Here is a 27699-nt window from a genome sequence, read left to right on the forward strand (position 1 = left end):
GGAGAGGTTACCGCTGATAGTTTAGCTCACAGTTTCTTGCAAGAAGTGGTAAGATTACATGGAATTCCCAGTCAGGTCATCTCAGATAGAGGGTCTCAATTTATTTCTAAGTTTTGGAGAGCTTTTTGTAAGAGATTGGGAGTTGAGGTATGTCTACATCAGGTTACCATCCCGAAACCAATGGGCAGGTAGAAAGGATAAATCAGGAGTTGGAAAAATATTTGAGGTGTTATCTGCAGACAGGTGAAGAGTGGGTAGATTTGTTGTGGGTTGCAGATTTTGCATAGAACAACTGTAGTAAGGATGCCACCTCTATGTCTCCATTTTATTTGGGACAAGGTTTTCATCCTCGTTTTCTTAGTATTGAGATCAATAATGATTCAGGAAACCCAGAAGTAGAAAGGAGACTAGAAGTCATGAAAAGAAACTTGGAAAAGGCAAAAGGGGTGTTGGTGGAGAGTAAACAAAAATACAAAGGGTTTGCTGACCTTAAAAGAAAGATTAGTCCTCAATATAGTGAGGGCGATTTGGTGTGGTTATCAACCAAGTTTTTGAGAATTAAAGGAAGAAATAGGTTTAGTCCTCGTTTCGTAGGACCATTTGTTGTCGAAAAGGTGATTAATCCTGTGGCTGTTGTTCTTAGATTACCCAGACATATGAAAACTCATCCAACTTCTCATGTTAGTTTATTAAAACCTGTGGTTAAAGGAACTAGATTGACACCTACTCCTTCAGCAGTTGTGATTGAGGAAGATGCTTCCGATGAATTTCTGGTTAAGAGAATTCTGGACTCTAGAAGAGTAAGAGGAAAGCTACAGTATCTCATTGATTGGGGGGGGTTTGGTCCTGAAGAGCGCACTTGGGAGAAAGCAAGTGATGTGCATGCTCCTCGTTTGGTTGAAAGATTCCATAAAAAATTTCCATCGAAAAGTGGCCCAGGGACTAGGCGTTAGGAGGGGGGTACTGTCAGGTACTGTCAGGTTGGAGCGACATATTCTTTTACATACAGTATCACATACTCATTTATATTGGGTCAGGGTAGACACATATTTAGTATAGAAAGGTTTTGGGAAGTTATTATGGGTTATATTTTTAAACAGCCAATTTTGCCCTAAACCTTCATTGCAGTCTATGGAAAATGCCCCAAGCCAAGATGGAGGTTCTCAGTCTAAATTCTAATTGGCTGGAGATTGTTTATAGGGAGGACAGTGAAAATTCTAAACTGCCTTTCATCGTCTTTGCCCAGCTGAGAGGTCGTGTGCTATGCTGCTCCTGCTTAACTTGTTCAAGGGTGTCAAGTTTCAAGCAGTCGAGCGGCATCTTTGAAAATATAACAGGAGTCGTGCATGGAGTTTGGTGGAGACACAGGTCAGGAGTGAGAAATTTCCAATTTTCTGAGAAAAGAAGTTTTCAAGATTCAATCACAAGATAAGTGACTTTCCATGTTTTGATGAACTTTGTAAAAAGGTTATATATATTATCAGCTCAGAGTGCCACATTTTGGGTGGATTGTCGGGGGTTCAGCAGCTTCCGCAGACACCAGGATCTCAGCCTGACATTGGCAAGGGGAAGAGTGGCTGAGCAGGTTTCAACTCCTGTCGGGGGTAGTTGTCAGGCAGAATCCAGTTTCATTAAGCCAGGTTTCAGCTAAATGTCACTTTTTGTTCCCAGTTTAAATCACTTACAATTTTTACATATACATTAAATAATTACTTCCTTCAAGTCATTTCAGAATATAGTTTTACATTGTATCAACCTCTAAGCAAGTCTTTCCTTGGTCTGGTTTTGTTTCATTTGTTCAGTTTTACACAAACGTCTGGTGGTTTTAAAATGTCGGCTTTCTGATAGTGGTGACTACTGGTAATGCAACCATTTTTGGGATTAAGAAAATGAATTCCCCACAGTTCTGAGTTGCTTTTTTGCAATCAGCATTGCCATTCCCAGTGGTTTCAGGCTACTGTGTGTGTAGCCCAATGGTGGTTTTAGGCAGTGCCCTCCTGTGCTCACAACATAGGCAAAAATGGGTGGCAGTCTATTCTTCATGTTTTCCCTGTGCACTCTCCGGGGAGTTCTGGCCATCATGATGTTTTCCATGCCAGTACTGGACAGTTTTATGGTAGGGCTTGGATGCATGGGTAAAACATCCCACAAGCCCCCCCTCTTGCGATGGCCATTCTGTCCTTTCACTGATGGAACTTGCAAGATCTGGGATGTTCGCCTCCTCTTCTTCCAATTCCATGGATGGCACAGTTCAGAATCTTTTCCTCCCTCAAGTCGATCAATCAGTTCTCCTTGCTGGTCCTGATGGGAGGATTGGGCGGTAACCCGGGCCCCTCGGGTCTCTGCTCCCGGTCCCCGGTCGTCCTCCTTGGGCAGTCTCCAGGTTTTCTTTCTCCTAGGACGACAAAGGAAAGCGGCAATACCTATTCGTAGACATTTCTTCACCACTATTAATGATGTGGCTAACATATACATTTTATGAATCAGAAGATATGAACATATACATTTTCTTTTTGGAATTAGGAGACAAGAACATATATATATACAAGGATCACACAATTTTATATGCTACATGTGAAATATTTTAGGGTTGGAACTGAATTACTCTGGAGTGGCCCCCTCTGGGATTCCAGTGGATTCCTCCAGTTGTTGCAGAGTATGCCTGGGATGGCAACACTTTATCTGATTTATATGTACCCACTTGTCTTCCCCTTCCGCCAGACTGCCTTTGGGGATGCAGATCTTATAGGCAACAGGGGAGATCTTGTCTATAATTTCAAACGGTCCCTTCCATGTAGGCAAGCATTTTCGCTGTTTGGCCTGGTTCCTTTGGAAATTGTATAGATAGACCCGATCACCCACCTTATATTCCTTTCGGGTAGTTTTTAAATCATAGTGGGTCTTCATGCTCTCGGCTGATCTTTCCAGATTCCGCTGAGCATAGGCAAAAGCATGCTGAAGGTGTTTCCTTAAATTCTCCACATACTCATGAGTTGTGGAGTCATTTATCAACGTTTGCTCTTGGGTTCTGTAGAGCAAATGCTGGGGAAGCACCATCTTGCGTCCAGTCATCAACTCAAATGGTGACATTTTGGTTGCAGATGAAGGGGTAGATCTGATGGCCATTAGGCCTAGAGGTAATCGGATATCCCAACTTGGCCCAGAATCTGCCACAAACCTTTTTAATATGCTCACAATGGTTCGGTTATATCTCTCCACTGCTCCAGAAGAAGCTGGCCTTTAAGCAATGTGTAGCTTCCTTTTAAGCCCAGTATCTCCCACATCTTTGTCATTACTTCACTGGTGAAGTGGCTACCTCTGTCTGACTCAATCCTTTGAGGTAGACCAAAACGGGAAAAGATGTGGTTAATCATCAGGGCAGCTGCTGTTTCTGCCTTGCAGTTTGGGGCTGGGAGACATTCCACCCACTTGGTAAACAAGCATGTAACGGTCAATATGTACTTGTTTCCTCTAGACGAGCGAATCACAGAGCCTACAAAGTCGATTTGCAAATCTGACCATGGCAGTGTCATCCCCCTCTTTTGGAGAGGCGCACGGTGTGTGAGGGATGATGGCTGAAATTGTGCACACACAAGACACCCGTTCAAGTATTGGTCGAGGTCCTGCCCCATGTGTGGACAGTATGCAACCTCTCTTAAGATTTCCAGTGTTGTGTGAAACCCCCTATGACCGGCGGTGGCCGCATCATGGGCGTGACTTAACATCAGGCTTCGGAATGAGGTAGGAACCACCCACTGATCGTGGCCAGCTTTGGATTTCCTTACCAGCAAACCGTCTTGGATTCGGAACATTTTTGGACATTTCATCAACACTCTTAGGTCCTCTTTCCCAATGTAATCGGTATCCGTCAGGGGAAAGTTCTCAGGGTCCTCAAGGTGTTGGTAAAACTTACCAATAATTGGATCCCCCTTCTGAGCTGTAATTAAATCAGCATCAGGGGTCTCCTTACTCCATTGTGCAGTTGAAAGATCATTGTGAGCATTTGTCTGGGATCTAGTGATCGCAGTGACCTGGATTTCCCCCAACAGGAACTCTATTTCTATTAGATCCCCTTGGATGGCCCGGTTTTGGCCAGCTGATCAGCTAAGTCATTTCCAGTTTTGTCTGGTCCCTCTACTTTGGAATGACCCTTGATCTTTTTCCAGTAGATGGTCATCCCATTCGATGTGACCAGATCATCAATATTTTGGATTAACTTCCCATGTTTCAGGGGTTTGTTATTAGCACATAACATGCCTCTAGTTTTCCAATTAACCAGGTGCTCCACGAACCCGTTCCGTACATAATCTGAATCTGTGATTATGACCAGTTCGTGGAGTTGATGTTGGACAGCAGTGAGGATGGCCTGATGCACAGCCATCAATTCTGCCACCTGACTACTTCGGGGACCAATTTTGTATCCAGCGGAGGGTTCTGGAAACTCCTTCACCCATGCATTCACTACGCCGGCCACCAGTTCTTTATCCCCGTTGTTGTCAACATGGTAAGAGCATCCATCCACATATACAGTGGGCATTCCCTCACACTTGTCTTCTTCAAAGACTTTGTGTGGGGAATTAAGGTATGCCTCCATGTTGTCCTTGATTTTTAGACTTTCGTCTTCGATACAGTTTTCTCTGGCACAATCATGCAAGTCAGCCAGACCTTGCGCGAGGGGACTCTTCTTGTTTTGGCCATATCTGACCTCTACAGGAAAGCGTTGCATTGACAGAATCCAGGAAGTAATTTAGGAATTACTCACATTTCCGGCCCGGATTCTGTCACTTTGGAGGTATTGCAGAGGCTGGTGTGGAGTCTCCACTATGATGTGTTCCCCCTGGATAAACGGGCGGTAATTCTTCAATGCCCACACCGTTGCCAGGAGTGCCTTCTCACAATCGTTGAATTTTTCCTCCACAGAGGATAAAGTTTTGCTCGCATAGGAGATTACTTTATTGACCTTGTCATGCTTTTGGTATAATACTGCCGTCAAGCACGTATTAGAGAACCCTGTCTCCAGGAAGAACTCCTTTTTTCTGACAGGGTAAGCTAGGCAATGCGCTTGTGAGAGGCTTCTTTTGAGTTGTCTTACCGCCTCGGATTGTTCTGGACCCCATTCCCACTTGACTCCCCCCTTCAAGAGATGAATCAGGGGTCTAGTGATCTCTGCGTAGCCTTCAATGAACTTTCTGCTGTAATTAGTCAGTCCAAGGAGGCTCCTTAGTTCCCGCAGAGTTGTGGGGTCTTTCAGTTTCTGGAGTGCTTCCACTTTCTTTTCTTGGGGACAGAGACCCTGAGGAGTAATCTCATGCCCCAAGAAATTAACACAAGTTCTACACCACTGTGCTTTCTGAAAGGAAAGTTTTGCTCCGGTGGCCCTCAACTGTGTCAGAACATAACGGATCTCCGCAATGTGTTCCTCCACCGATGAACTTTTGATGAGGACATCATCTACATAAGCCAGGTTACCCCTCGCACCCAGGTCGGGCATGGCCTTGTGTAGGAAAATGTTGAATTCATTGCCGGAGTTGAGGTATCCGAAGGGAGTCCTGGTCCATGTGTACTTCTGGCCCCCAAAGGTAAAAGCCAGTTTGTATTGGTCCTCCCTACTGACAGGCACGGTCCAGTATCAATTGGTCAGGTCTATTGCTGTGAATACCTGTGACCCCTGAATCTGGGCCAGCCCTTGGTCAATGTAGGGCAGAGGCCATCGGGAAGTATGGACCCGTTTGTTGAGCTCCCTAAGGTCGGCGCAGAGTCTCCATTGGCCGTTTGGCTTCAATATTCCCAGCACCGGATTATTGAAAGTGCTGTGGACTGGACAGATTATTCCCCGGGACTCAAGGATCTTAATTATTTCAGTAAGGGACTCCATGGATGCGAGAGGCAAGCGATATTGCTTCACAAACACTGGCGTCATTCCAGGGTCCGTGGGAATTGTTGTGGTGTGGATGTCGGTGCGACCACAGTCATATGAGTCTACCGCAAAGAGATCTTGGAAATCCAAGAAAACTTGTTTCAACTTTTGCTTCTGTTCCAGAGTCACACAGGCATCAGCTAGGTTGACTCTCTCTTCCACCATCTGCCTGAAGCCTGGAAAGACTTCTGGTTTGGCTATCTCAGCGGCCTCCTCCAGCTCGGTGGAGAAGTCCCTGGTCAGAGTGCTGATTTGGACTGGAGGCTTCAGGTGGGAAAGGCAGCCCTCATTGACCTGGAAAATCACCTCATCCCTCCTGAAGTCACAAGTCACATCTTCCTTACCATAAGGGCAAGAAGTGTACACCAGGAAGTTCCCCCCATGCCGGGTAAACATCCTGTCTGGTGTTGTATTGTCCTCACTGTCACTGTCAAAACAGTCCTTGGGGATTGGTCCTAACAGTTAATTTCCTAGATCAATGGAGAAATGTCGGTCATCAATTGCCATTCCAATAATGGTGCCGGCGGCTAGAGTAATACTCTTTAAGTCGCTGTTATCCACCTCTATTGGAATGGTGTCATGTTCTATGTTGACTAATGGAGTTGGGTTTACCCCCAACCCTTGCTGTTGGAGAGAAGCATTTAGATGTATATAAGCATCAGGGTTTTTCAATTTTTGTCCTCTTTTAACTTTCACTTCCAGGGAGAATTGTTGGGTCCTTTCTGGGATGGTGACTTCCTCTTTAATCTGAATTTCAACTGAATAAGGTAGCAATTGAGCTGACCTAAATGCTTTTTCTGAATCATCAAAGCCCATGGGATTATCCGCTAATCGGGACCAAGCTTTGAAGTTTATTAGGTCCAAACTAATGGCGAAGCGATTGAGAATGTCACTGCCTAAGTAAAAGGCGGCAGTGAAATCTCGCACGACCCAACAATTATGGACTATGCTCTTGTTGCCAATGGAGATTTTGAGCATACACCTGCTTGGCAGGAGATGTTTGGAATTAGGTGCTTCCAGGTCCATTTCCCATTTGTCTATCAGTTTGAATGTGGGAATGGCTGAATCTTTTGGGAGTTGGCGGAACATGGCTTCGCTGATGAAGCTCTTACCGTTGTTCACACACACTCGAGCGAGAACAGAGTCCTTCCCATCATTTAACTGACCAGGGATGAACAACTGCTCTCCAATTTGCTGAATATCAGCCAGGCTCTGAGCTGATTTCACATCTTTCTGGACTATAGGAGTGGGAGTTTCTGATTGTGGATTAGTAAAGAATTTCAGGGTGTTTCCTTCCAGTGTGGAATACCACCTTAAACTGGAAGGAAGGTTGATTTTCAGAAATAGAGAGGACTCCCCATCACCAGTCTGTTGTCCTACTGCTATTACTGTCACGTCTGGTGTTTGGTTGTTCTGGAAGTGAAATTCTACTTGGTCAGATTTTTGTTCAACCATGTGGCAGGTGCCGTTTAAACTAACATGGTTGACACTCTGTTTTAATTTTATTGGTCGGCTAGTCTGGGTCCAGAGGACCTTGTTTACGCAATCTATTAGGGGTGACAACCTTCTCAGGAGGTCATTCCCTAGTAAACAAGGGGTGCCCTCTGGAGTCACTACTATGACCTGGTGTTTCACCTTGTGTCGCCCAATTTTGATGTCCAAATCTGCAGTCCCCTCGACAGGAATTTCCTTCCCGTCAAAGCTCTGCAGTTGTCAAGGAAGAGAGGTGAGAGGAATACAGTAATTCTCCCCCCTTCCTGCATTTAGTTCCTCAAAGGCCCTTTTGGACAGAAGGGTAGCTTGGGATCCAGTGTCCACCAGTGCCAAAATTGTACCCTGCCCCTGTACTTGTACCGGGGCATAGTATCTTCCCTCCTTCTCCTCAAGGGGGCACAGATAATGCACATTTTTGGACAACTGGTGGGCTAACCTTCTGGTTTTGGACATTGCTAGCGAAGAGATTTGGGCAGAATTCTGTGGAGAGCCTTGGGAATCTGAAAGAAAAAGTTGGCAACTGGAGATCAGAGCCATTGTGGGTTCCCCTGGTTCAGGTTCTGGGCCGCCCCGCCCTTTTTGGAGGCAGTCATCAGGATGGGTTTGACCCTTGGGATTTTGGTATTGTCAGTTATGGGATGAGATGATGGGCGGCGGTAGCTCAGTCTCCACATCTCCCCAGTCTGGATTGGAATCCCTTGGGACCCATTTTTCCTTGGGAGGAGTTCCCCCATCTCTGAAGGAGAAGATCCTTTTCCCAGGATCTTCTGAGGATCCCTCTCCCTCAAATTGGAAGACCTGTACCTCCTCCACAAAGTGGGCCTGTTTGGGTCCTTTGTTTCTCCACCCCCCCCCTCTGCTCCTTGGGAGGCAGGCTTTCAGGGGCAGGAGATTTTGTTTCCGGTTCCTGGTTTTCCAGGGGCTGTTTACAAGTTGGGAAGGAAGCTTCCTCCAAGGCTTTACACCCCCCTTCCCCTTGTGCCTCCTCCCTGGGAACCGGTGGGTTATCGGGGTGCTGCCCCCGTCATTGTTCTGGAGCACCAGGTCCAGAGTTTGGGGCATTCTGCGGTGGCATGCTCATCTGAGGGTTCTCTTGAGCCCTCAGTATGTGACCCAGATCTCGTGCCATATTTTGGACCTGGCGCTCAAGTTGTGAAACCCGCTCAGGCTGATACAGGGGGATTTATTTTCTCCCCTGGGCTGATCCCGGGAAGGGTAGCTATCCCTTCTCTGGTAATACCCCGGATTGGGAAGATTTTGGTACCCCTCCACCCTTGGCCTCCCCTCTCCCGGATTAGGTTGTCTGGGCTCAGGGAATTGGGGAAAGAAGGATGGATGGTTTTGGGGTTGGAAATTGGGTGGATACCTGGGAAAAAAGTTCTGCCCAGGATTTGGTGAATTTCTGCCCTCCTGGGGGAAGTTAGGAGGGAAGTTCCCCGGGTTGGGCTCTTGGCTGGATCCCCCCCCTTCGGCTGGAGGAGTCCACACATAACCCAGGATGGGTCGGTTTCCCTTGTAGCGGGGACTTACATAGTCAGGGGAGAGGGGGAACCCATTTGTGGGACTACCTCCTCGACTCCCTGTCTGTGACTGGCCCGAGGGCCTTCTGGGCTGTGAATTATTTGGTGCAGGCAGGTTTTTAGGCCCCCCCCCATCTCCAAATCTAAAACGGGGGCAACCTTTACCTCTGCCACCTTGGCAGCAGCAGGGGTGCTGTTGGTTTTGGGGTTTTTCGGCGCATTATTTTTATTTTCGATGGGCTTCTGCACCTCATAGATCCGGATAGCCTGTTCAATGACCCAGTCTAAAGATCTTTTCTCATGAAAATCTCTCACGAGCTGGGTCATTATGTATTTGGGTAAGGCATGGAAAAACGTATTGATAAATTCTCTGCTATCCGTGCGCACCCTTCTGGTGGTCTGCGCAAAAGCACGCTTTAATTCTTGCACAAACTCTTGTGGGGCCTGATCCTCCCCACATTGCAAATTGTAGGCTGCTTTGCGAGCCTCTTGAGGATTTCTGTGCACAGAAAAATGTTTCAAGATGGCTGCCCCGTATGTGGACCACCTTGAATGGTTTTGATCCTCCAGCCCCGCAAAGAAACTGGAGTATTCTGGTGAGAAGGTCCACTTTACATATTGAATACAACTTTGGCTGTCCTTCAAATGGAAAGTCTCCATCATTTGCTCATAGAGCTCCAAGTGTTCCCAAACAGAATACTTGGCGTTCTTATGATAAGGCGTGATGACACTCCTTATTGCCTTTATTTGTTTCAATGGGTCCTTAAGCAAGGCCCTTTTTGCCTTATTGGCCTTTTTGGTTCGGGTAACCCTGGTCCATTCATCCTCCGACTCAGAAGCGCTGCTCCCAGAGGTGCCCGTCTGATCTTCCAGGTTTTCCCGGATTCTGCGAGCCTGGGAATGGCTGGCGGAATGTGGGGACCTGGTCTCCTGTGTCCTGTAATGCTCAGAGGAGTCTTCAGATCCCTCCTTGCTGCCAGGATTTGATGGGTACCCCCCACTGACCTAACTGGGCAGAGGTTTTCAGGATGCCCTTAATGGGCCTACTCTCCTTGGGTTCCCACTAAATTGCACTGTGCTTGGGTGCCCATACCCGATGCCCGCCCATCCATTCCTGGGAGGTACTGGCCTATGAGCGCCATACTTCTAGCTGGATAGTAATCTGCCATCCCCGTGGCCCTGGGCTCATGTGCGCGAGGGGACATGGGGGTGGCAGAGTCCAGGGACTGGGAGAGATGAAGGCCTCTGGTACTAGGGCTCCTGAGGTTATGCTCAGGAGTTTCTCTTTCCCAGCGAACCTCATCTCTATCCGCCCCTGCTTCCTGTTGCAATGCAAGAGCCTGCGCTTTCAGTTCCTCAGTTAAGGCCTTACTAGACTCTATCAGTCTCTCCTGCATGGCTACCTGTTGCTGGAGCCTATCATTGTGCTGACAGAGAGCCTCATTTTCTCTCTGTGCCTCCTGATTGGTCCTGGAGTACTGGGCCAGTCTCTGCTGCAGGAGGGTTACCTCCTCAGTCCCATCCCGACTGGCCTGCTCCTTTCTTGCCAGAGCCTCCTCCACCCTCCTGGTGTGCTCTAACAAGTTCTGGTGTTCTTTTTGGAGGTCACCCAGTCCCTGGAGGGCCAGGTGATTTTCTTCCATTTTCCTTTTTAAGTGGCAGACTTCCTGGCCTAAGGTATCCCTTTCCTGACTAAGAGCCTGCATCTGTGCCGCCAGGTCGTCCCTTTGCCTTTGGAAGGCACCAGCTTTCTGGCGCTCCTGGTCAAACTCTGCCTGGGTATCCAGGTCTTTCAAAATCAGTTTATTGCTCTCTGCCTTCTCCCTATCTAGGTGGCTTTGCAGGGTGACTACCTGCTCGGCACATGCTGTATTGAAATCTAATTGTTGCTCCAGCTTTTTCTGGCTCTGCAGTAGGGAGTCCAAACCTTCTTGGTACTCCTTCTGCAAGGCCAGAAATCTGGTATCCTGGTCCGCCTTTTCCTGTTGCAGCACATCCATATCCTCCTTTATTTTAGTGATGTACTGTCTGCTGTCCTTTTCTGACTCCTGGCTCCTGAGCAGCCTCTGCTCAGAAGAGTCCAGATCAGATTGAGCCTTCTCTACCGCCATCTGTTGCCTATTTGCCAGATCTTGGCCTTCAGCACATTTGTCCTGCATGACTTCCATATATAGATACAAATATGCCGCTATCCTGGCAATCTTATTATGTTCATCTTTGGCTTTAGGGGCCATATATAGTTCACTCAGGGCCACATGTAGGGGACCCTGATCTCCCCATATATCTGACCCTGTTTCAGTGACCTGTTGCGTGATTGCCTGCAACCAGACCGTTTGGTCCTGATGAGTCCACTCACCTCTCACAAATAGCTTATGTAAGAAGTGCTCTCTGGCTATTTTCATATCTACCAAGGTCGTCATTCTGGAATTTGAGTTCCTTCCTGACTTACAGAAGTTTGTATTTTATTTTGCAAAACAGACCGTTTCCTTAGAGCGTTCCTTTGGGGGATGCTTTCACAGTGTAAAGCAGCGTGGTGATCTAACCGTATATGTGTATATGGTCAGTTGGCACACTGTATTAATCTGCACAAGTGGTAAACCTAACCCAGAATATCCCGGCTCCGAGCCCCCACTTTTGTAAGCGATATTCAATCAACACTACAGCCAAGTCAATGCCTAGTCTGGGATGCTGAGGAAAACCCTTATTAATGTATTTTTATGTCTAGTTCAGTACTCTGGATGTAACACTGCTTTCTGGGTACTGCTACAGGTTCTTGCAAAAATTCTCGGCAAAAGTTCAAACAGCTCGCCCGGCTGTTGAATAGTTTGGTTAGTTTTGAGGCCTGCTGAAGAGGATTCAGCTGGTGGATTCAGGCCTCTCTGCTACAAATTCTGGAGTTAATTTCTGCTACAGGTTCTGGAGATTGATGGATTTGAAGTCTGGATCTCTGGATGTGAAGTTGTCGGTCAGCATGCTCCGCAGCAAATGGAATCGAATGTCTCTACCTGTCCCTGCAGTCTCTTTTTATGTGTTTTGGAAAGTGGGTGTGTGCATTGGTCATAACTAAACCTGCCCCTCTCACTTATCATTGGCCAATTCCTCTTCTCTCCCTTGATTGGGGGAAGGAAATGTGAGTCAGAGTGATGCTGTAGGTTTTATGTTCAGAGGAACCTCCCCTTGTCAGATTGCACACAAATCTATTTCTGACCCAAATACATATTAATCTATGTAATATTTTTCTAATATTATAGGTCCAGTTAACATATTTTCTGTAGCACCAAACCATCCGATCCCTGTCTTTGTACGATGTCGTGTCCACTGATGACAGAATTCTCCCCTTTTCATCCAGATAACGACCTCTAAACCTTTCCAGATTTTACACAAATGTGCACCAGGGATATGGGTTAGAGATGTTAAGTGTCAGATTTTTAACATGCATACATTTGGAGTGAGACCCTATTTTCTGCTAGCAACCCCCCAGAATACACCACAGGGTCCTAACGCCTCTCAAAATGTTCTCAGAAAAATCACAAAAATAATGATATTACTTATATAATTCTGACAAGTCCGCACTATGAGTTATCTATCTTTTTAAAATTATGGCCTGGTCAAAAAGGGGTGTGGCTTCCCCCATCACAGGGTGGAATAACTGGTTTATCCACTTCCCCCAAGCCAGCTTGTTCACAGAGGCACAGCTGCCCCCCAGTTTCTCCCAAGAGGAAGCTATTTTACGACGCCCCGAATATAACATTTGCCTGAGTCCAGGACATGCCTTTGTTCAACTCCCTGTAGTCCCCAGCTGCTCCACCCCTAATCTAATCAGAGAGGTGACAACTCCTTTTGGCAAGGGGAAGAGTGGCTGAGCAGGTTTCAACTCCTGTCGGGGGTAGTTGTCAGGCAGAATCCAGTTTCATTAAGCCAGGTTTCAGCTAAATGTCACTTTTTGTTCCCAGTTTAAATCACTTACAATTTTTACATATACATTAAATAATTACTTCCTTCAAGTCATTTCAGAATATAGTTTTACATTGTATCCACCTCTTAGCAAGTCTTTCCTTGGTCTGGTTTTGTTTCATCTGTTCAGTTTTACAGAAAAGTCTGGTGGTTTTAAAACGCCGGCTTTCTGATAGTGGTGAGTACTGGTAATGCAACCATTTTTGGGATTAAGAAAATGAATTCCCCACAGTTCTGAGTTGCTTTTTTTGCAATCAGCATTGCCATTCCCAATGGTTTCAGGCTACTGTGTGTGTATCCCAATGGTGGTTTTAGGCAGTGCCCTCCTGTGCTCACAAAATAGGCAAAAATGGGTGGCAGCCTATTCTTCATGTTTTCCCTGTGCACTCTCTGGGGAGTTCTGGCCATCATGATGTTTTCCATGCCAGTACTGCACAGTTTTATGGTAGGGCTTGGATACATGGGTAAAACATCCCACAGTGATCAGTATCTCTGTGAAAATAATGAGCTAATTAGCCCCATATCTACAGGCTGTAACTGGACAATCTCACTTACCATAATAAAGATATGATTGTAAAAGAACCCCATACAATTACCTGTAATGTAAAGGGTAGATCCCTATAGTCAGTTTGTGGAGTGTCCTGTACGGAATCACCCGCAATGAGCACAGCGTTCCTCGTGTGACTGTGCCAACCATTTTGGATATTGATAAACACTGGCGTGTTGACGTTGCACGTTAGCGGCATGCAACGTCATCACATCCCAGTGTGTACATGGGGCGTCGATATTAGTGGTGTTGTGCTGCTAAATCCTATAATTTCTCCATGTTGTCCATTCTGTGAGTACATTTTAGGAGTGTCCCATAGTCTATCCATTCAGCTGGAAATGATTAACATTGTTAATGCCTCCTGAAGGCTAGATTTCTGTGGGTTACCCCACGTGAAGGGAATTCTTCCATAACTCATAAGTACCTATTGGTTATAGTCTTGTCTTCACAATATACTAACATTGGTAACTACCTAATTGTGCTCTGTGCCCCGTAGAGGTAACCCTATTATTATCAAGATCCTGAGAAAAGTATTAAGGTTCAAATCATCCCATAATGTTTGTAGCCGGGGCCATATTTGTTACGGACAGTCCAGATGCATATCTCCCCTATTATAATATGTTTCAGTGGTGTTGTACACTTAAAGGCCCAATCATATTACATTTGATAATCCACAGCTCAATATTTTAGGAAACAGATATAATACAATTGTGGATGAATCCTAATAGGTCCTAATTAGAGAAACACATTCATCTCATGTTCGAGGTTGAGATCAATGGTGGTACATCTCAATCTACATTTCATCTTGGATTCCAACAGCCTTACGGGCAATTTCTGGTCACCCCCGTCGACTGCCGCATCTGACTCTTTGCAATCCATGAATCTAATATCGGATGTATGCCCCTCCTGATGTGATTCCTGCCAGTGCATGTCTAATGGGTACAAGTATATTACTCTTTTACTTTTATGAGGTGGAGGACTAGCCTCATTGTGCCTTTGACAGCAGCTCTCCAGTATCTAATTATTCTTAATCTAACAATTGAATATTTTAAACTAGTACCTAGCACACTCTAACCCCACAGTTTTCATCTTGGTATTTAGTTCATGAAACTCTTTCGCAACTTGCAGTATCCTTACAACTTATCGGAGTGGGGGAACTTTATCCAGTATATTATTATTTAAGTACAGTATGTGATCAATGACTAAACCACAATCGCATCTTTTCAATGATCTACTTATGCTGTTGTGTTAACCATGTGAACATGTCTTTGCAGCTGAACTCTTCCACACCTTCTTCCATTCTTTTCCCTGGCAATCCAAGTTCAGCGTCTTTGCCGAGCATTCCACCCACAGTCATCGAGATGAGATCATCATTGGATGGAGTGGCAAAAATCAGGTACAGCTGAACACTAGAACATTGTAGCGATTCATTGGTCACCTACTTATTATCAACAGAAAGTACCAAAATAACAAGACTCAGGATAAAAGCTGCAGGAACCATGTGATTAATGCAAAGTTAAATATTCATTTGTTTTTTATATAGTGCTTTAATCTAAAGCTCTTTACATAGGACACACTTACATACAATACTATTATCCCACAACCATACACGATAAGGTCATTACAGGTCACCAAGGAGATCTCCGCCATATAAAGTTTGAGACTGGCACAAAAAACCCAGGTGACTTGTAATATCCTTAAAAATGCACTGGATGGAGGTGCAATATTCTATATAGTAAAAAAAGTGACAGTATTCTCCATTTTAACGAGTTAAGAGGTTCCTTGGTTTTTCTGTGTATCTAAAGACCATGTTTTACTATTGGGAAGTGGAGTAGACTTCTGGTCAATGCACCTGGAGCTTTTTTAAGGATTGGACACAACGGACCACAGCCATCTTCTCACAGCTTCAATGGTTGTCTAAATGAAATCAGACCTACGTGGTTATAGTATAACGGGCCAGTTGTGATGTTCCAGGTAAAGGGTAACTGTATAATCAGTCAATTGTGGTGTTGCAACTAGACAATTATGAAGGCGCACAGTTCTGGACATTATTGCTATGCTTAGTAGGAGTTGGCATTGTATAGTAAAATATGTGCATGTTGGCATTAATAGCCTTTTTTTCTCCCTTGTGATAAATCGTGCCATCAAACGATAAAAGGCTCCTTCCGTTTCATTCACTTGATTTCATTTCGATTATATCAAAGGCTTAAATCGGAGAAATGGAAACTCTCCTGTAGTTTATCTGCTGTAAAAACAGACAGTGTATCGGCAATAATCGAACAATAGTTGAACTGGATATCGGCTTCATGAAGCATTACCCTCCTGCTGCAGATGGTATGCATTGTAAACAGATAGTCATACATCATTGTTAACTGACGCGGTAATCCACCCCCACCCTACCCTCCGTCTCTGGGATTATTGCTTCAGTAATATCCCTTAGAGTAATTTCCCTGCTTATTATTAACAGTAAATCCCAACATCAGGCACCCACAATGACCTCCCTTCCAGAACCATAATACCCACTGCTGGTGCTTGCCCTTATCCCTTTTTTTTAGTATGCAAGGAGAATTTCCGTGGAGGCTTTTGAGACTGCTAAATAAGACTTGCCCTCTGTTGATATGCAAATATAGCTGACAGTGTGGGGAGAGCATATGTGAGCAGTGGCAAGCCAAACATTAGGGAGGGTGTTGATATACAAGAAAATGGCAGGAGATGAGTGAGCCATAAAAGCAAGTATTTTGTGTATACCGACTCACAAGACCACTGTCAAACACAGTTTTCAGCTGATCACGGCCCCAAATAAACAAGTGGTAAAATAGCATTGGTTGCTAAAGGTGGCGAGCTGAGGGAGTATATGATTTCCCTTTTCATGATGTAGTCCTACTATATGAGGTTATGTAGAATATATCAATTTGGGGGCATATTTAAATGCCATGTAATGATAGAATTTTTCTAGCCACCAACCATGCACAGCTCAAATATGCCCCACAGACTTTAAATAACTATTGTCTAGTATGTATTTGTTGATAATGCCATACTTTCTTGTGATCAGGACAGGTTAACTGATCTGGAAGAGGACAGGGCATACATTAAAAAGGAAATGCCTGGGGGAAACATAAAATAATTTGTATTCTAAGGGACTAAAAGATTTGTAGGAAGGACTGATCCCACAATTAATGTTTCCCCCCAAAAAACAAATGTGAAATCCATGGTAAACATTATGGCTAGTGAGCAGCGATTTTTAAAGTGGCCAGTAATGTTCAACATCTACCCCTCCCGCAAAGGAACTGGCACACAATTGTATCCGGTAGCCAGAGTACTGGAGAACAGACAGAGGGTGTAAAGACAGAAATACAATCAGGAAGTTAGCAGAGCCACTGTCCGGTCTACCGGTCCCATAATGAACTTGGTAGAGAAATGAATTCCCAGACTGCTAATCAACTCTTGCCCCCAAATAGCAGGAGTCACCATCTGCTGGACAAGTCGACGTGGAAAGAAATGTGATTGTATATAGACTCAATGGAGCTCTGTAAAATACAGTTTTGCCCGAACAGGTTAAACAAAGGTGGCCGAGCTTACGGGAAAACTATGAATTTCAATTGATGATACTGGCCTGTTAAACCTAAGAGCTCCATATCCGCATTGGTCATGTAGGTAGGATCAAATTAGGAGCATCTTTGAATTCCTTATAATTACTGAATTATCTGTTGCCAAAAAATTCCTCTGAGTCAACCGTGTCTGGCTCAAAAAAGTGTGCCATGTTTTAAGTACGTACTGTCTGTTTAATCTGCTAGCTGAGCCAACATAAAGTCATGTCCTCAGCATTTAATTCATGCCTTTGTTTAAAAAAAAGGAGAGCATTGGTGATAAGGCTTGAACTCAGCACTTTTGTCTGATCTCTTCCCGTCACCCCAAGCGGGCATTCTGACACTGTGTACAATAATGCTCGAGCTATGGTATGCTCCTGAATGCTTAAGGGCCTGAGAATGGTGTACCCATGTGCATTGTGGGCAGAGAATGCATGTAGATGTATTTTACCACTGAAATTATAGACCGTCTCACACAGCTTTATCGGGTATGTAACAGAGATCATTTAGGGCCAAAACTGTGGTGAGATGTGTTCATGAAATGGCCATTTTGGGCAATAAAAAAAGTACAAATGTCTCTCTCTGGTACAGCGTCTACCCTACACTGCAAGGGCTGCACTGGTGTCTGAAATGCCTCTCATCCTCTTTGCATTTTGTTCTGTTGATTTTCTATTTTCTATTTCTATTGATGCCACTGCCTCCAGTGAGCATTGACTGCCTCCAGTGAGCATTGGCTGTCTGTCAGTTATGTTTCACTTCAGTTTTGTGAGTCTCCAGGTACAAGACCTGCCTGAAATGGCAAGGGTTCCAGATCATGCAGCCAATTAATTTTTGTATGATTTCTAAGTAGTTGAAGAAAGAAACATGTCGTTGCCATATATGGTGAATGGTCACAAAAAGAAAAAGGAATAATAGCATCGGTTTTAGTAAAGGGTTAACTGTCTATATTTGAGGACAATTGCGCAAGCCTCTTTGAAGAAGAATAAAGCAAGTCTTTGCACAGAAATATTCAGTAAATGGCTCTTGCGGGCTGTGCAGTGTCCAGTATAATAAAAAGCAAGCACAGGGTCATGCACAGAGTCACAAGTCTCCATTGCCACTGGCCACTTGTGAATTATGGCCCAAAGCCTGAGATAATCCCAGTATTCAGGGATATCATTTAAGGGTACCAAGGGATAGAAGTTGCTTCCGCTAGCTGCCTGTTATTGACTTACCGTGCAGCCTGTGCAGCTAAGGGGTCAACGATGTGCAGCATCACACATAGCGGGCAAACATGGCACTTGAAGAATAAAAATAAAAATACAGAATGTCGTTGCCTGATTCACTAATAAAATTCTCTATGTTGTTTCAACTCTAAAGAGAAAGATGTCTTCTTCGCACGAGGGCAGACAACTCCAGATGAGGTTGTCCGTGGGAAATCATGACTACAGCATGGTTATTGATGGCGTGATGATTGTATACCGATAATTCTGTCTGAGACTCATTTCTGCTTCTCTTGGATAGGTTTTCATCTCATCAACTCTGAAGATTGGAAAGGAACGGTTAGACTGCCGGGCAAGTTTGACTCATCCCTTCAACATTGCTGTGAACCAACTGGAGGTCAGCTCACTGTCGGAGCAGAGAGGATCCAAGTATAGTCAACAGGTATAGCGCAACTACATCAATCTCAGACCATTATTTGGAACACTTTCTGAACTTCTACTTTAAAACATTATAAAGGCAGGGGCTGTAGCATGTTAATGCAAAATGCATGTTGATGGGGCAAGGGCATCCATTTACTTTTATTCTACACATTCTTTATGTAATGCAAATGCTTGATTGTGTGAAACTACATAGCATGCTGCAAATGAGAATAAGTAATGTTTCCTTTTCTTGTGTAAAAAAGAACAAGGACAGTGGATTATGTTGCTGGTCTGAAATAATTGGTGTCAGGTTTTCCACTCCTTGGTGCCTGTGGAACCGCTGGCGCCGGACCCGCAGCATGGTTCCATTACTTGTTTGTTTGCATGGTCTAGTGTTTTCCAAGATGGCCGCCAACACTGGTCACATCAGTAAACCAGCATTATAATAGAGTTGGGAATACTCAGAGTGCTGCGTCTTAATCAGGTATCACCCTGCATCTTCAGCGTTTCCCGTTCTTATTCTAAATACTGCTTGTCTACGATTCCTTCTATGCTGAGTTCTCTCCTGTTTCTTGTTACTCTTGTACTGCCTGCTTGAGTTTTCCCATTTCTTCAACGCTACCTTCAGCATCGCTGCTGCCTCCATTCATTGTATCTCTTTTACCTCATCATTCTACTTGCCTCAAGAGAAACATCTATTTCTGCAGGCCTTGAAGCTACATCCTTCAGGACCCTGGTTCTGGAGTTACACAATGCTATTTTCTGTAATTTCCTTTTTCCCTCGTTGGGCCTTGCGGCTGGTCTCCTCCTTGTTCCTCTACGCAGGGAGGCCAAGAGAGGGAAGCAGAACGCTTGGTCTGAAGCTGCAAAAGAGTTGTGGATACACAGTCTGCGTGACACAGACAGTAAGTGGCATTCAAATTCTGACAGTTTGAGATGACTAAAGGAAGAAAAAAAACATGTCGCAGTTACAAGACCTGATGAATGCAGTTCACTCACTGTCTCATGAGCTCCAGACATTTAAGGCAGATAACACCATCCTGAGACAACTAATGGTCACAAGATAAATCATATGGGTTGAACCCCCAACGTCTTCTCCAAATATGAAGAAGTTTGATGGCAACCCCAAAAAGTTACCCGAGTTTGTCAATGCATGCAATGTGTATTTTTCATTCAGGCCCTTATGGTTCTCGTTAGACAGAGCAAAAAACGATTTTATGGTTTCACACCTCTCAAATAACGCCCTCGCCTGAGCCACCTTGTTAGTTACACTTAACAGTCCATCGATGAGGGATTATCCCACTTTCCTTTGTTCTCTTAAAGAAATGTTAGACCGACCTGAACTGACTTATTCTGCTTAAGAAACACTCCTGGATATAACCCAAGGCCCAAGGTTTGGGGGATCTAATGAGTTACATCACCCGTTTTAAACAGACAGCCACTGAACCAGGGTGGTTGGAGTCAGCACAATTCACCTTATTCAGGCGTGGTCTGCATGAAGACCTAAAAGATGACTAGCAAGAGTACCTCGTCCATTACATTTTTCTGAACTATTGACATTGGTCATGCAACTTGACTTCCACATGCAAGAGCTAAGTCAGAAAAAAAGAAGGGTTGGTCCTGCCTCCCTGAGGCCTACTGTAGGGAAATCAAGAATTCCAGAAGCAGAACCCATGCAAGTAGGAATCGCCCAGGGGCCCTCTCACTGCTGAAGAAAGCAAACGGCGTAGAGAACTTGGGTTGTTTATGTATTGTGGCTCTAGCCCTCATTTGATGAAGGAATGCCTATTAGTCCCACCGAGGCACTTGGGAAACAAGCCTTCCCATCCAAGGTAGAGGCAATTGGATGGGAAAAGGATTAAGTCCCTTTAAGCCATTTGGTTTGTCACCCTACAATAACATGTCATTAATTGTTTTACAGGTTTATCTGACATTTAAAAATAGTTTAATTGAAACCTCAGCTCTCGTGGACTGTGATGCAGCTGGTTGTTTCATGGATACAGAATGGGCACAAAGGAATAGTATTGCATGAGAGATGAAGACCGAGATGCAACCAGTGGAAGGAGTTGATGTTCAACCCCTCAGTTCTGGACCAATAACCTTGCATACCTTACAGTAGCGCTCAAGATTACCAACCAGGAGACTATAATTTTTGACTTAATTATGGCAGCTCACTACCCCATTGTTTTAAGCATGTCATGGCTACAGCTGCACAACCCAGCCACAGATTGGACAAAGCACACTGTGCATCTCTCATCTTCTTTTTGCAAGGAACATTGGTATTCCACAACCAAGCTTGCTCAACCACTTTCTTCTGTTCAGGTGACTCCCTTAGGGTTACCCATTGGGAACATCCAGTTGCTCCCAGAAGAGTATTGGGAATTCCTTGACCTATACATGGACCAAACCATTAAGACACTTCCACCACATCCTGAATATGACTACGCTATTGATCTCATTTCTGTATCAGTAGTCCCATTCGGTTGCATGTTCATACTTTCAGAGACTGAAAAGAAGACTCTTCTGAAATGTGTACAGCTCCATCTCCAGATTGGATTTATGGATTTATGACTAAATCCAAGGCACCATGTGCACCATCACTTTTTGTTGTTGTGAAAAAAGACTTCAAGGAACTATGTCCATGTTGGACTATAGAGGCCTTAATAGCATTACCATAAAGGACGTTATCCACTTCCGCTCACACATGACATTCTGGAGGTAGTCCGAGGGATGGCCATTTTACCACAATTCGACCTTAGTGGAGCTTATCCTCTGCTTCAGATAAGAGAGGGAGACAAATGGATTCAATAAGTGATCAGAATTTCTCCCTTCAATAAGGTGGCTAAATAACAAGTCTTCAGTTCTGCTCCCCAATGTAGCTGATGAACCAAATGCTTAAAATTAAGAAACAAATTGCCTATGTCTTCCCCATCCCTATAAGGCTGAGGTTCCTTTGTGTTCCTTGGGGTAATGTGGGTCTCTGTGAAGTAGCAGCAAGTCAATCCAATCCCTCCTGGAATGTTTCCTCTGCCCCAATCTGATGGCCAGTCAACTGGGGTAGGAGAGTCTGTATAGTTGCCATTTCCTTATTTTCTGAGGAAGTTTCTTCTCCCACAATAAAAGATATGTATTTTTCAAAACGGCCTTTCTTACAGTTTTCAGCCCCTGGTTGGTGTAAGAGAATTATGTCCTGCTCTATTTCACAGGATGGATCTAACTTCATAGGATCGGGTAATTTTGTCAGATTGACAGAGACTTGGGAACATTTCCTAAGACTGGGGTTAATGCTAGTAAGGGGGGTTGAAGTTAAATCTATTTCGGCTTTTACCAATGAATTCAACTTAGTGTATTGTTTCAAATTATATTCACATTATTGACAGAGGTTGATGGTGAAAAATAAGTGTCTGCTGATGTGGGGGAAAAGCAAATTTGGTCAAAATGATCTGCTTGATTCTAAAGATCGTATCATGAGGATTTACTTCAAGGGTAAAATTCTCTCCCTCTAACTGTTGTATAACAAGTTTCAGGAGACAGCTTGAATATAATTACTGGGTTCCTAGTTTGTATTTATTGTGCCCGATCCCACCGCTGACACCATATGTTAGGGTTCAGAAATGCAAGACCGACACAGAGGTATAGTTTTCTCAATGTTTGCCATTTATTAAATGAAAAGGGTGAGATAAACAACGATCTTTCCCTATGCTAACAAGGATGTCCCTACCTAGCAAACTAAAACTAAAAAGGGATGTCCTAGTGTCCAAAAAGTCTCTGATCCTCACAAATACGCACAACAAAAGTATACATGGAATATGTGGCTGTCCTCAGTTCAACAAAACAGTACAAAATGTATAGGTTTAGAAAATATTCCTTGTCACCAAGGTTGGCCTCCTTTCTCCTGGATCAATTCAGGAATACCCTTGGAAACATTCTGATTCAACAATGTTCTGTTAAGTTCAACACAAAATGTCTTTGTGATCCAGTGCATCCTACCGCTTGGTAAAGTAAATGTCTATTCCAGAAATACTTGTTCAAAAATCAAAGCAATTGTTATTCACAATACTGTTCTTGGTAAGGCAAATGTCTCCCTCACAAAACACAAGTTCATAAACCAAGGCAATTGTTCTCCTCAGGATGTAAAACCATTATTAGCATGTCACAATTATTATTCGAAAGGATTAATTTTGCCAGGATAAAACAGCAACTAACTTTGGTGATGCAACAGTTTGTCGAAATGATAACTGAGTTGAAAGGTTCTTTCAACCACACCTTTTTGCCAGAAACACACTTATTCAAATCATCTTCTTTCCTGGTGTACTTGCCTGCCAAGAAGAAATAAAGTCCTACAACTACAATTGATCTTAGTGGTAATATTTGTTCCAAGATTCTCAACACCAGTATCCCATGTGAGTAGGGCTGAACAAATGCTGCCTATTTTTATAGTCTCTTGAGTCTTGGCAATGCGGGTTACAGGTTTCCACCAGTTGGTATCCCATAAAAGAGGAGTTGTGCCCTTGTCGCCTCTGTACTGCCTCTTTAAAGATGCTTGGCTGTTGGCAATGCGGGTTACAGGTTTCCCCCAGTTGGTATCCCATAAAAGGGGTATTGCGCCCTTGTCACATCTGTCCTACTTCTTTACAGCTGTGTTGCTGTTGGTAATGCAGGGAATAGGTTTCCTCAGTTGGTGTCCCATAAAAGGGGAATTGTGCCCTTGTTGCATCTGTACTTTATTTGTTCGGTGTTCAAAATTATTGTTTACTGTCAATTGTCCTGCTTGGAGCGCCCCGGGGTCACCTTTAACTTCAAGCCAACTCATTGGTCTTCTTTGTCGTCTCCTGCTGTGGTGGACTTCCTGCGTCCTGCCCGCTCTGTTGACAGCTCCAGCGTAACTTCAGAGGACTACATATACAATAACATTATTATTATTATTATTATTATTATTATTATTATTATCACTTCTCCCGAGCTCTGCTAGCTCCATTGGTCCTCCGTGTCCTCTCGCACACCGAAGCGCCACACGTGGGCCTGGGAGCACATCTTCCCTTTGGCTGGGCTTCTCTTCCTGATGCTGCTTCCTGCTGCATGCACTCTGCAGTGTTGCAGGCCTTCACTTCTCGCATCGGCAACAGCAGCCGCTCATCTTTTTGCTTCTGTGGCAATCCCAGCATTCTGGACTGCTTCTGCCCCTGCTGCTCATTCTGCACCTCTCCTCAGCTGCAACTCATTCCTGTGTTTAAATGTCCTGCTCCGGTGTCTTGCTCTATAACAACTAGGCGGCACATTTTGTTTAATAGCACCATTGTTCCTTACTAACTCTGAGTCCCTCTTCCTTGTCCCACTACTACATGCATTATGGATCCTGAAGTCCATAGTCGTTTTGGTCCTTTGAAATTTAGTTAGTTTAGATTGATTTGTGAACTGGGATTTGTCAGAGTTGGGGGGTGTTAAGAAAAGGGTTTGTGATTTAACATTGGAGTGAGGCTAAATTATGACAATTAGAGGATGTCATATTTAATTCCTAATTTTCCAAGGTACAAACCTTATTCCGTTTGCATGACTTTTCATAGCATGTTCTTTGGGTAGTTTCATGGGAGGGACTTGTGCAATGACAGCATGCCATTAGGCATTTGGGAATTATGGGCACCTCATCCGTACAAGAAGATGAATACTGTGTCTCTCCAAAGCAGTCCCAAAACAGTCACCACTTCCCCCTGACAGCCATCTCCTCCCATCTGATCCTCACTCGTGTTACCACCCCCAGGGTTAGGATCAGATAGCGACTGCCTTTTCCTGGCCACATGAGAGGAGATCCTAGGCTGGGTTCAGTTATGACTCTGCAGGATCCATCACAGTTTCTAGCGCCGAATCGCTAAACTAGCACGGGTTAAAAAGAAAAAAGTCTGTGCATAGTTTCTGTTGTCGCTGTGTTAAACTAACATGGATCTGGGAAAACCTAGCAAAGTTTCTCGTGTCGCTCTGCAAAACTAGCACAGGTTGAAAAAGAACCGTACAAAGTTTCTCATGTCGCTGCGCAAACCTAGCACATATTGAAATCCTGCACATACTTTCTTTTGGCACTGCGCAAAACTAGCACCGTTCAGAAAAAACAGCACAATGTTTCTCATGTTGCTTCACAAAACTAGCACTGATTGAAAAACAAGACTTGTCCAAAGTTTCCCATCTCGCTACATGAAACCAACATGGAAATGTAACGCCATGCTCTGTGCAAAACCACACAAAAACAGGCGAAATTTCAGTGGCGGCCGGACCGTAATGCTGATTTCACAGAAGCGGCATCCAGTGCTAATTATGAACATTTCATTACGCGGGTGAATCTTTTACCCATTCCTACTTGTGACTAAGGTTCCTGAAAATACTATTAGCTACATAGTACAATGTATTATCAGGGTAGGTGCTGCAGTAAAGCAATTGCAAGTAAGGTCCTAGGGGACCATCGGCAAATGGGCTCTGGGGTGTGTGTGTGTGGTGTCGTTTATCCAACTACTATTTATGGGAGGTCACAAAAATGGCTTTACACCTTAAGCAGCCTGTTTTCATGCAATAATACTGTTTATAAAGTGGGTGTGACCATTATTCTAATTGGCATGTTGAATTGTCAACTTAGAAAAGCAATAACGAGGAGAGATTAAAGAATGTAAAACTGTGTTACCCAGATGGCTCGGTGAAGATTTTTGCCAAGGGGCGCTTATGTCTGTTTAATCATTCTTATGCTAACCACGCATTTCGTAACTGCACAATAACATTTCCTGTCTGTTTGCTGTAGACACAAGTGGCCTGGGACAATGGTCTACCAATTAACTTCAAAGTGACTCTGGAAGACAAATCCAAAAACAACACAACAGCCTGGGACTCCTGCGTGACATTTTTGTCAGGTCAGGTATGAGTTTAAAGTTTAATGTTTTTTACTCTGTTTTTGAGATAATTTAGGTTTTCTGTGAGCGACTGTTCATATAGAATTTAATCGAAAGAAGCACCTTTAAAAAGAAGTTGAGCGATATTAAAGCAAAATAATTTCATTTTAGATCCATGCAATAGGTTAAATTTGTACTTTGATGTACAGACCAATAGTCAGTGCATAAACAAGCAACCAATGTTTGTGTATTGGACACATTACACTTTAGCCAGTCAATTCAGCAACACAGGACAACAGGGTTCAGTGCAAGAAGTTTTCATATTTTTTTCCACCTCTATAAATTGTGCCCTGTTTCGAAGTTATTCCTAAACCTCGTCTTAAATGTGCAACCTCAGAACATGCTATCTGGTTAACTAGTATTAACGACTACATGAACCTTTTTCGGGGCAGGGCTCTTCTTCAAAATAATCATATTGTATTTGCATGACAATATGTATTCTGATTTTAGACACACAGAATTTTTAGGGACCCCTGGTGGTATTTGGTCTTGCGCTTCTCTTCCATAGTCTTCCCACCCTTTATTTTCCACTGGACAAAGGCAATGCGACCAGTGTGACCAATGGAATCAGATAATGAAACCCTTTTACTGCCGCAACGCCAGTCAATGCTTTCCTATGGAAATTAGGATATGACGGTGGCCCATAAGCCTTTTAGTTGTAAATAACTATGCACCACAAGCCTTTGGCCATGGAGCCTGCTACTTTCCACCAATTAAGGTGCAAGACTGAGGACCCACTGACCATGACCAGCATCCTCCTTAGGAATAAATATGTATGTACACCTGGCCATGGCCTTTGGATATGACGCTTTCCATTCCTCACATATTAAAGTAAGACACTGTGTACCACTGGCCATTTTCCCCAACTACATTAAAAGACTGCAGGCTGCTAGACTATGGCCATTACCCTTCTCCATTTACTCGTAAATACGAAAATGCCATCAAATTAAAATATTTTCTCCTGCCCCATCCAACACTAAAAGTGCACCCTTTTTTGGCCCACTCATCTCCCCTCTCCATTCAAAGTGCCCCCAGACCTACTACTAACATAATTTCTCCCTGTTTGGGTTTACCCGTCGTACAACACAATTGATGTTACTGGAAAAAAGGCGTTTCTCGACCTCCCCAAACTGTACATTTCATTGGGTGCTCCTCTTTCACCATCCCCACATCCTCCCTGATGTGAAACCTATAGTTTCACTTTTCCAAATATCATGTTGAGCACTTTTCTTTTTTCCATACATGCATGGTTTTCCAGTAATGGCACACATTGAGCAAAAACATTTCAGGTTTACATTTCTGAAAAGCCTCAGTGTTGCAATACACAATGAGGGATATATAAAGGTTTTTGGGAACTAGGGGCACCCTTTTATCCGTCCACATTTTTAAAAAGTACTGAACGGATTTACATCAAACCACCAAAAATACATATCTGCACTGTTGTGTGCCCAACTTGTTTCTCATTTGGTAAATGGTGCAAATCTGTCTAGTGATTTTTGCTCTGCATGTGCCTAAAGGATGACCCTTTTTTCTCTACAGGAAATCAAATGAGCTTGGTCCGAAAACAGCTTTGTTTCTACACGCAATAACTTCTGAGCCCTTTAATGATTTTGCCCTGAATTATCGATTTCGGGGTCCTGTGACAGGAAATTTATTTTGAAAATTTCAGCCGGATCAGTCCAGTGAAACAAAAGTTGTTAGTTTCAGAATATTTGCAGAAGTCAGTGGTTCATAGGCTTTACCGTAATTATAGGGAAGCAACAGCTACCCAAACAGATAGATAGATAGATAGATAGATAGATAGATAGATAGATAGATAGATAGATAGATAGATAGATAGATAGATAGATAGATAGATAGATAGATAGAAAACAACAGCAACATTATGCTGGGTTGAAAAGGCTTGAAAAAATATACCTTCCATCTGAAATGCGAAAGCTGAATTAGCCATTAGAGTCAAGTCACATACGGGAAAGCACCACCCAGTAACCATCACTAGAAGTTCACCGCCAGCTATGAAATGCATTGTGGGTAGTTGCTCAACATGGCCCAACCACAAGGGATCACTACACTACACTGCACTGACCATCCCTAATATGGGTAAAACATGTATGCAGTTGTCTGAATCC

The 27699-nt window shown here is 44.0% G+C and overlaps 1 protein-coding gene across 2 annotated transcripts in view; it reads left to right on the forward strand.

Annotated features, from left to right (window-relative positions):
* LOC138569646 (uncharacterized) overlaps positions 1–27699 on the forward strand; it is a 1436407-nt gene that overhangs the window by 1137551 nt on the left and 271157 nt on the right. For both annotated transcript variants that reach the window (XM_069647797.1, XM_069647798.1), the window contains exons 56-58: positions 14707–14828; positions 18523–18663; positions 25423–25536. In XM_069647797.1, coding sequence (XP_069503898.1) covers positions 14707–14828; positions 18523–18663; positions 25423–25536 — 377 coding nt within the window. The remainder of the gene's footprint in view (positions 1–14706; positions 14829–18522; positions 18664–25422; positions 25537–27699) is intronic.

The sequence above is a fragment of the Ambystoma mexicanum genome, chromosome 2q, assembly GCF_040938575.1.
Source record: "Ambystoma mexicanum isolate Mex_15411 chromosome 2q, UKY_AmexF1_1, whole genome shotgun sequence".
Taxonomy (NCBI): domain Eukaryota; kingdom Metazoa; phylum Chordata; class Amphibia; order Caudata; family Ambystomatidae; genus Ambystoma; species Ambystoma mexicanum.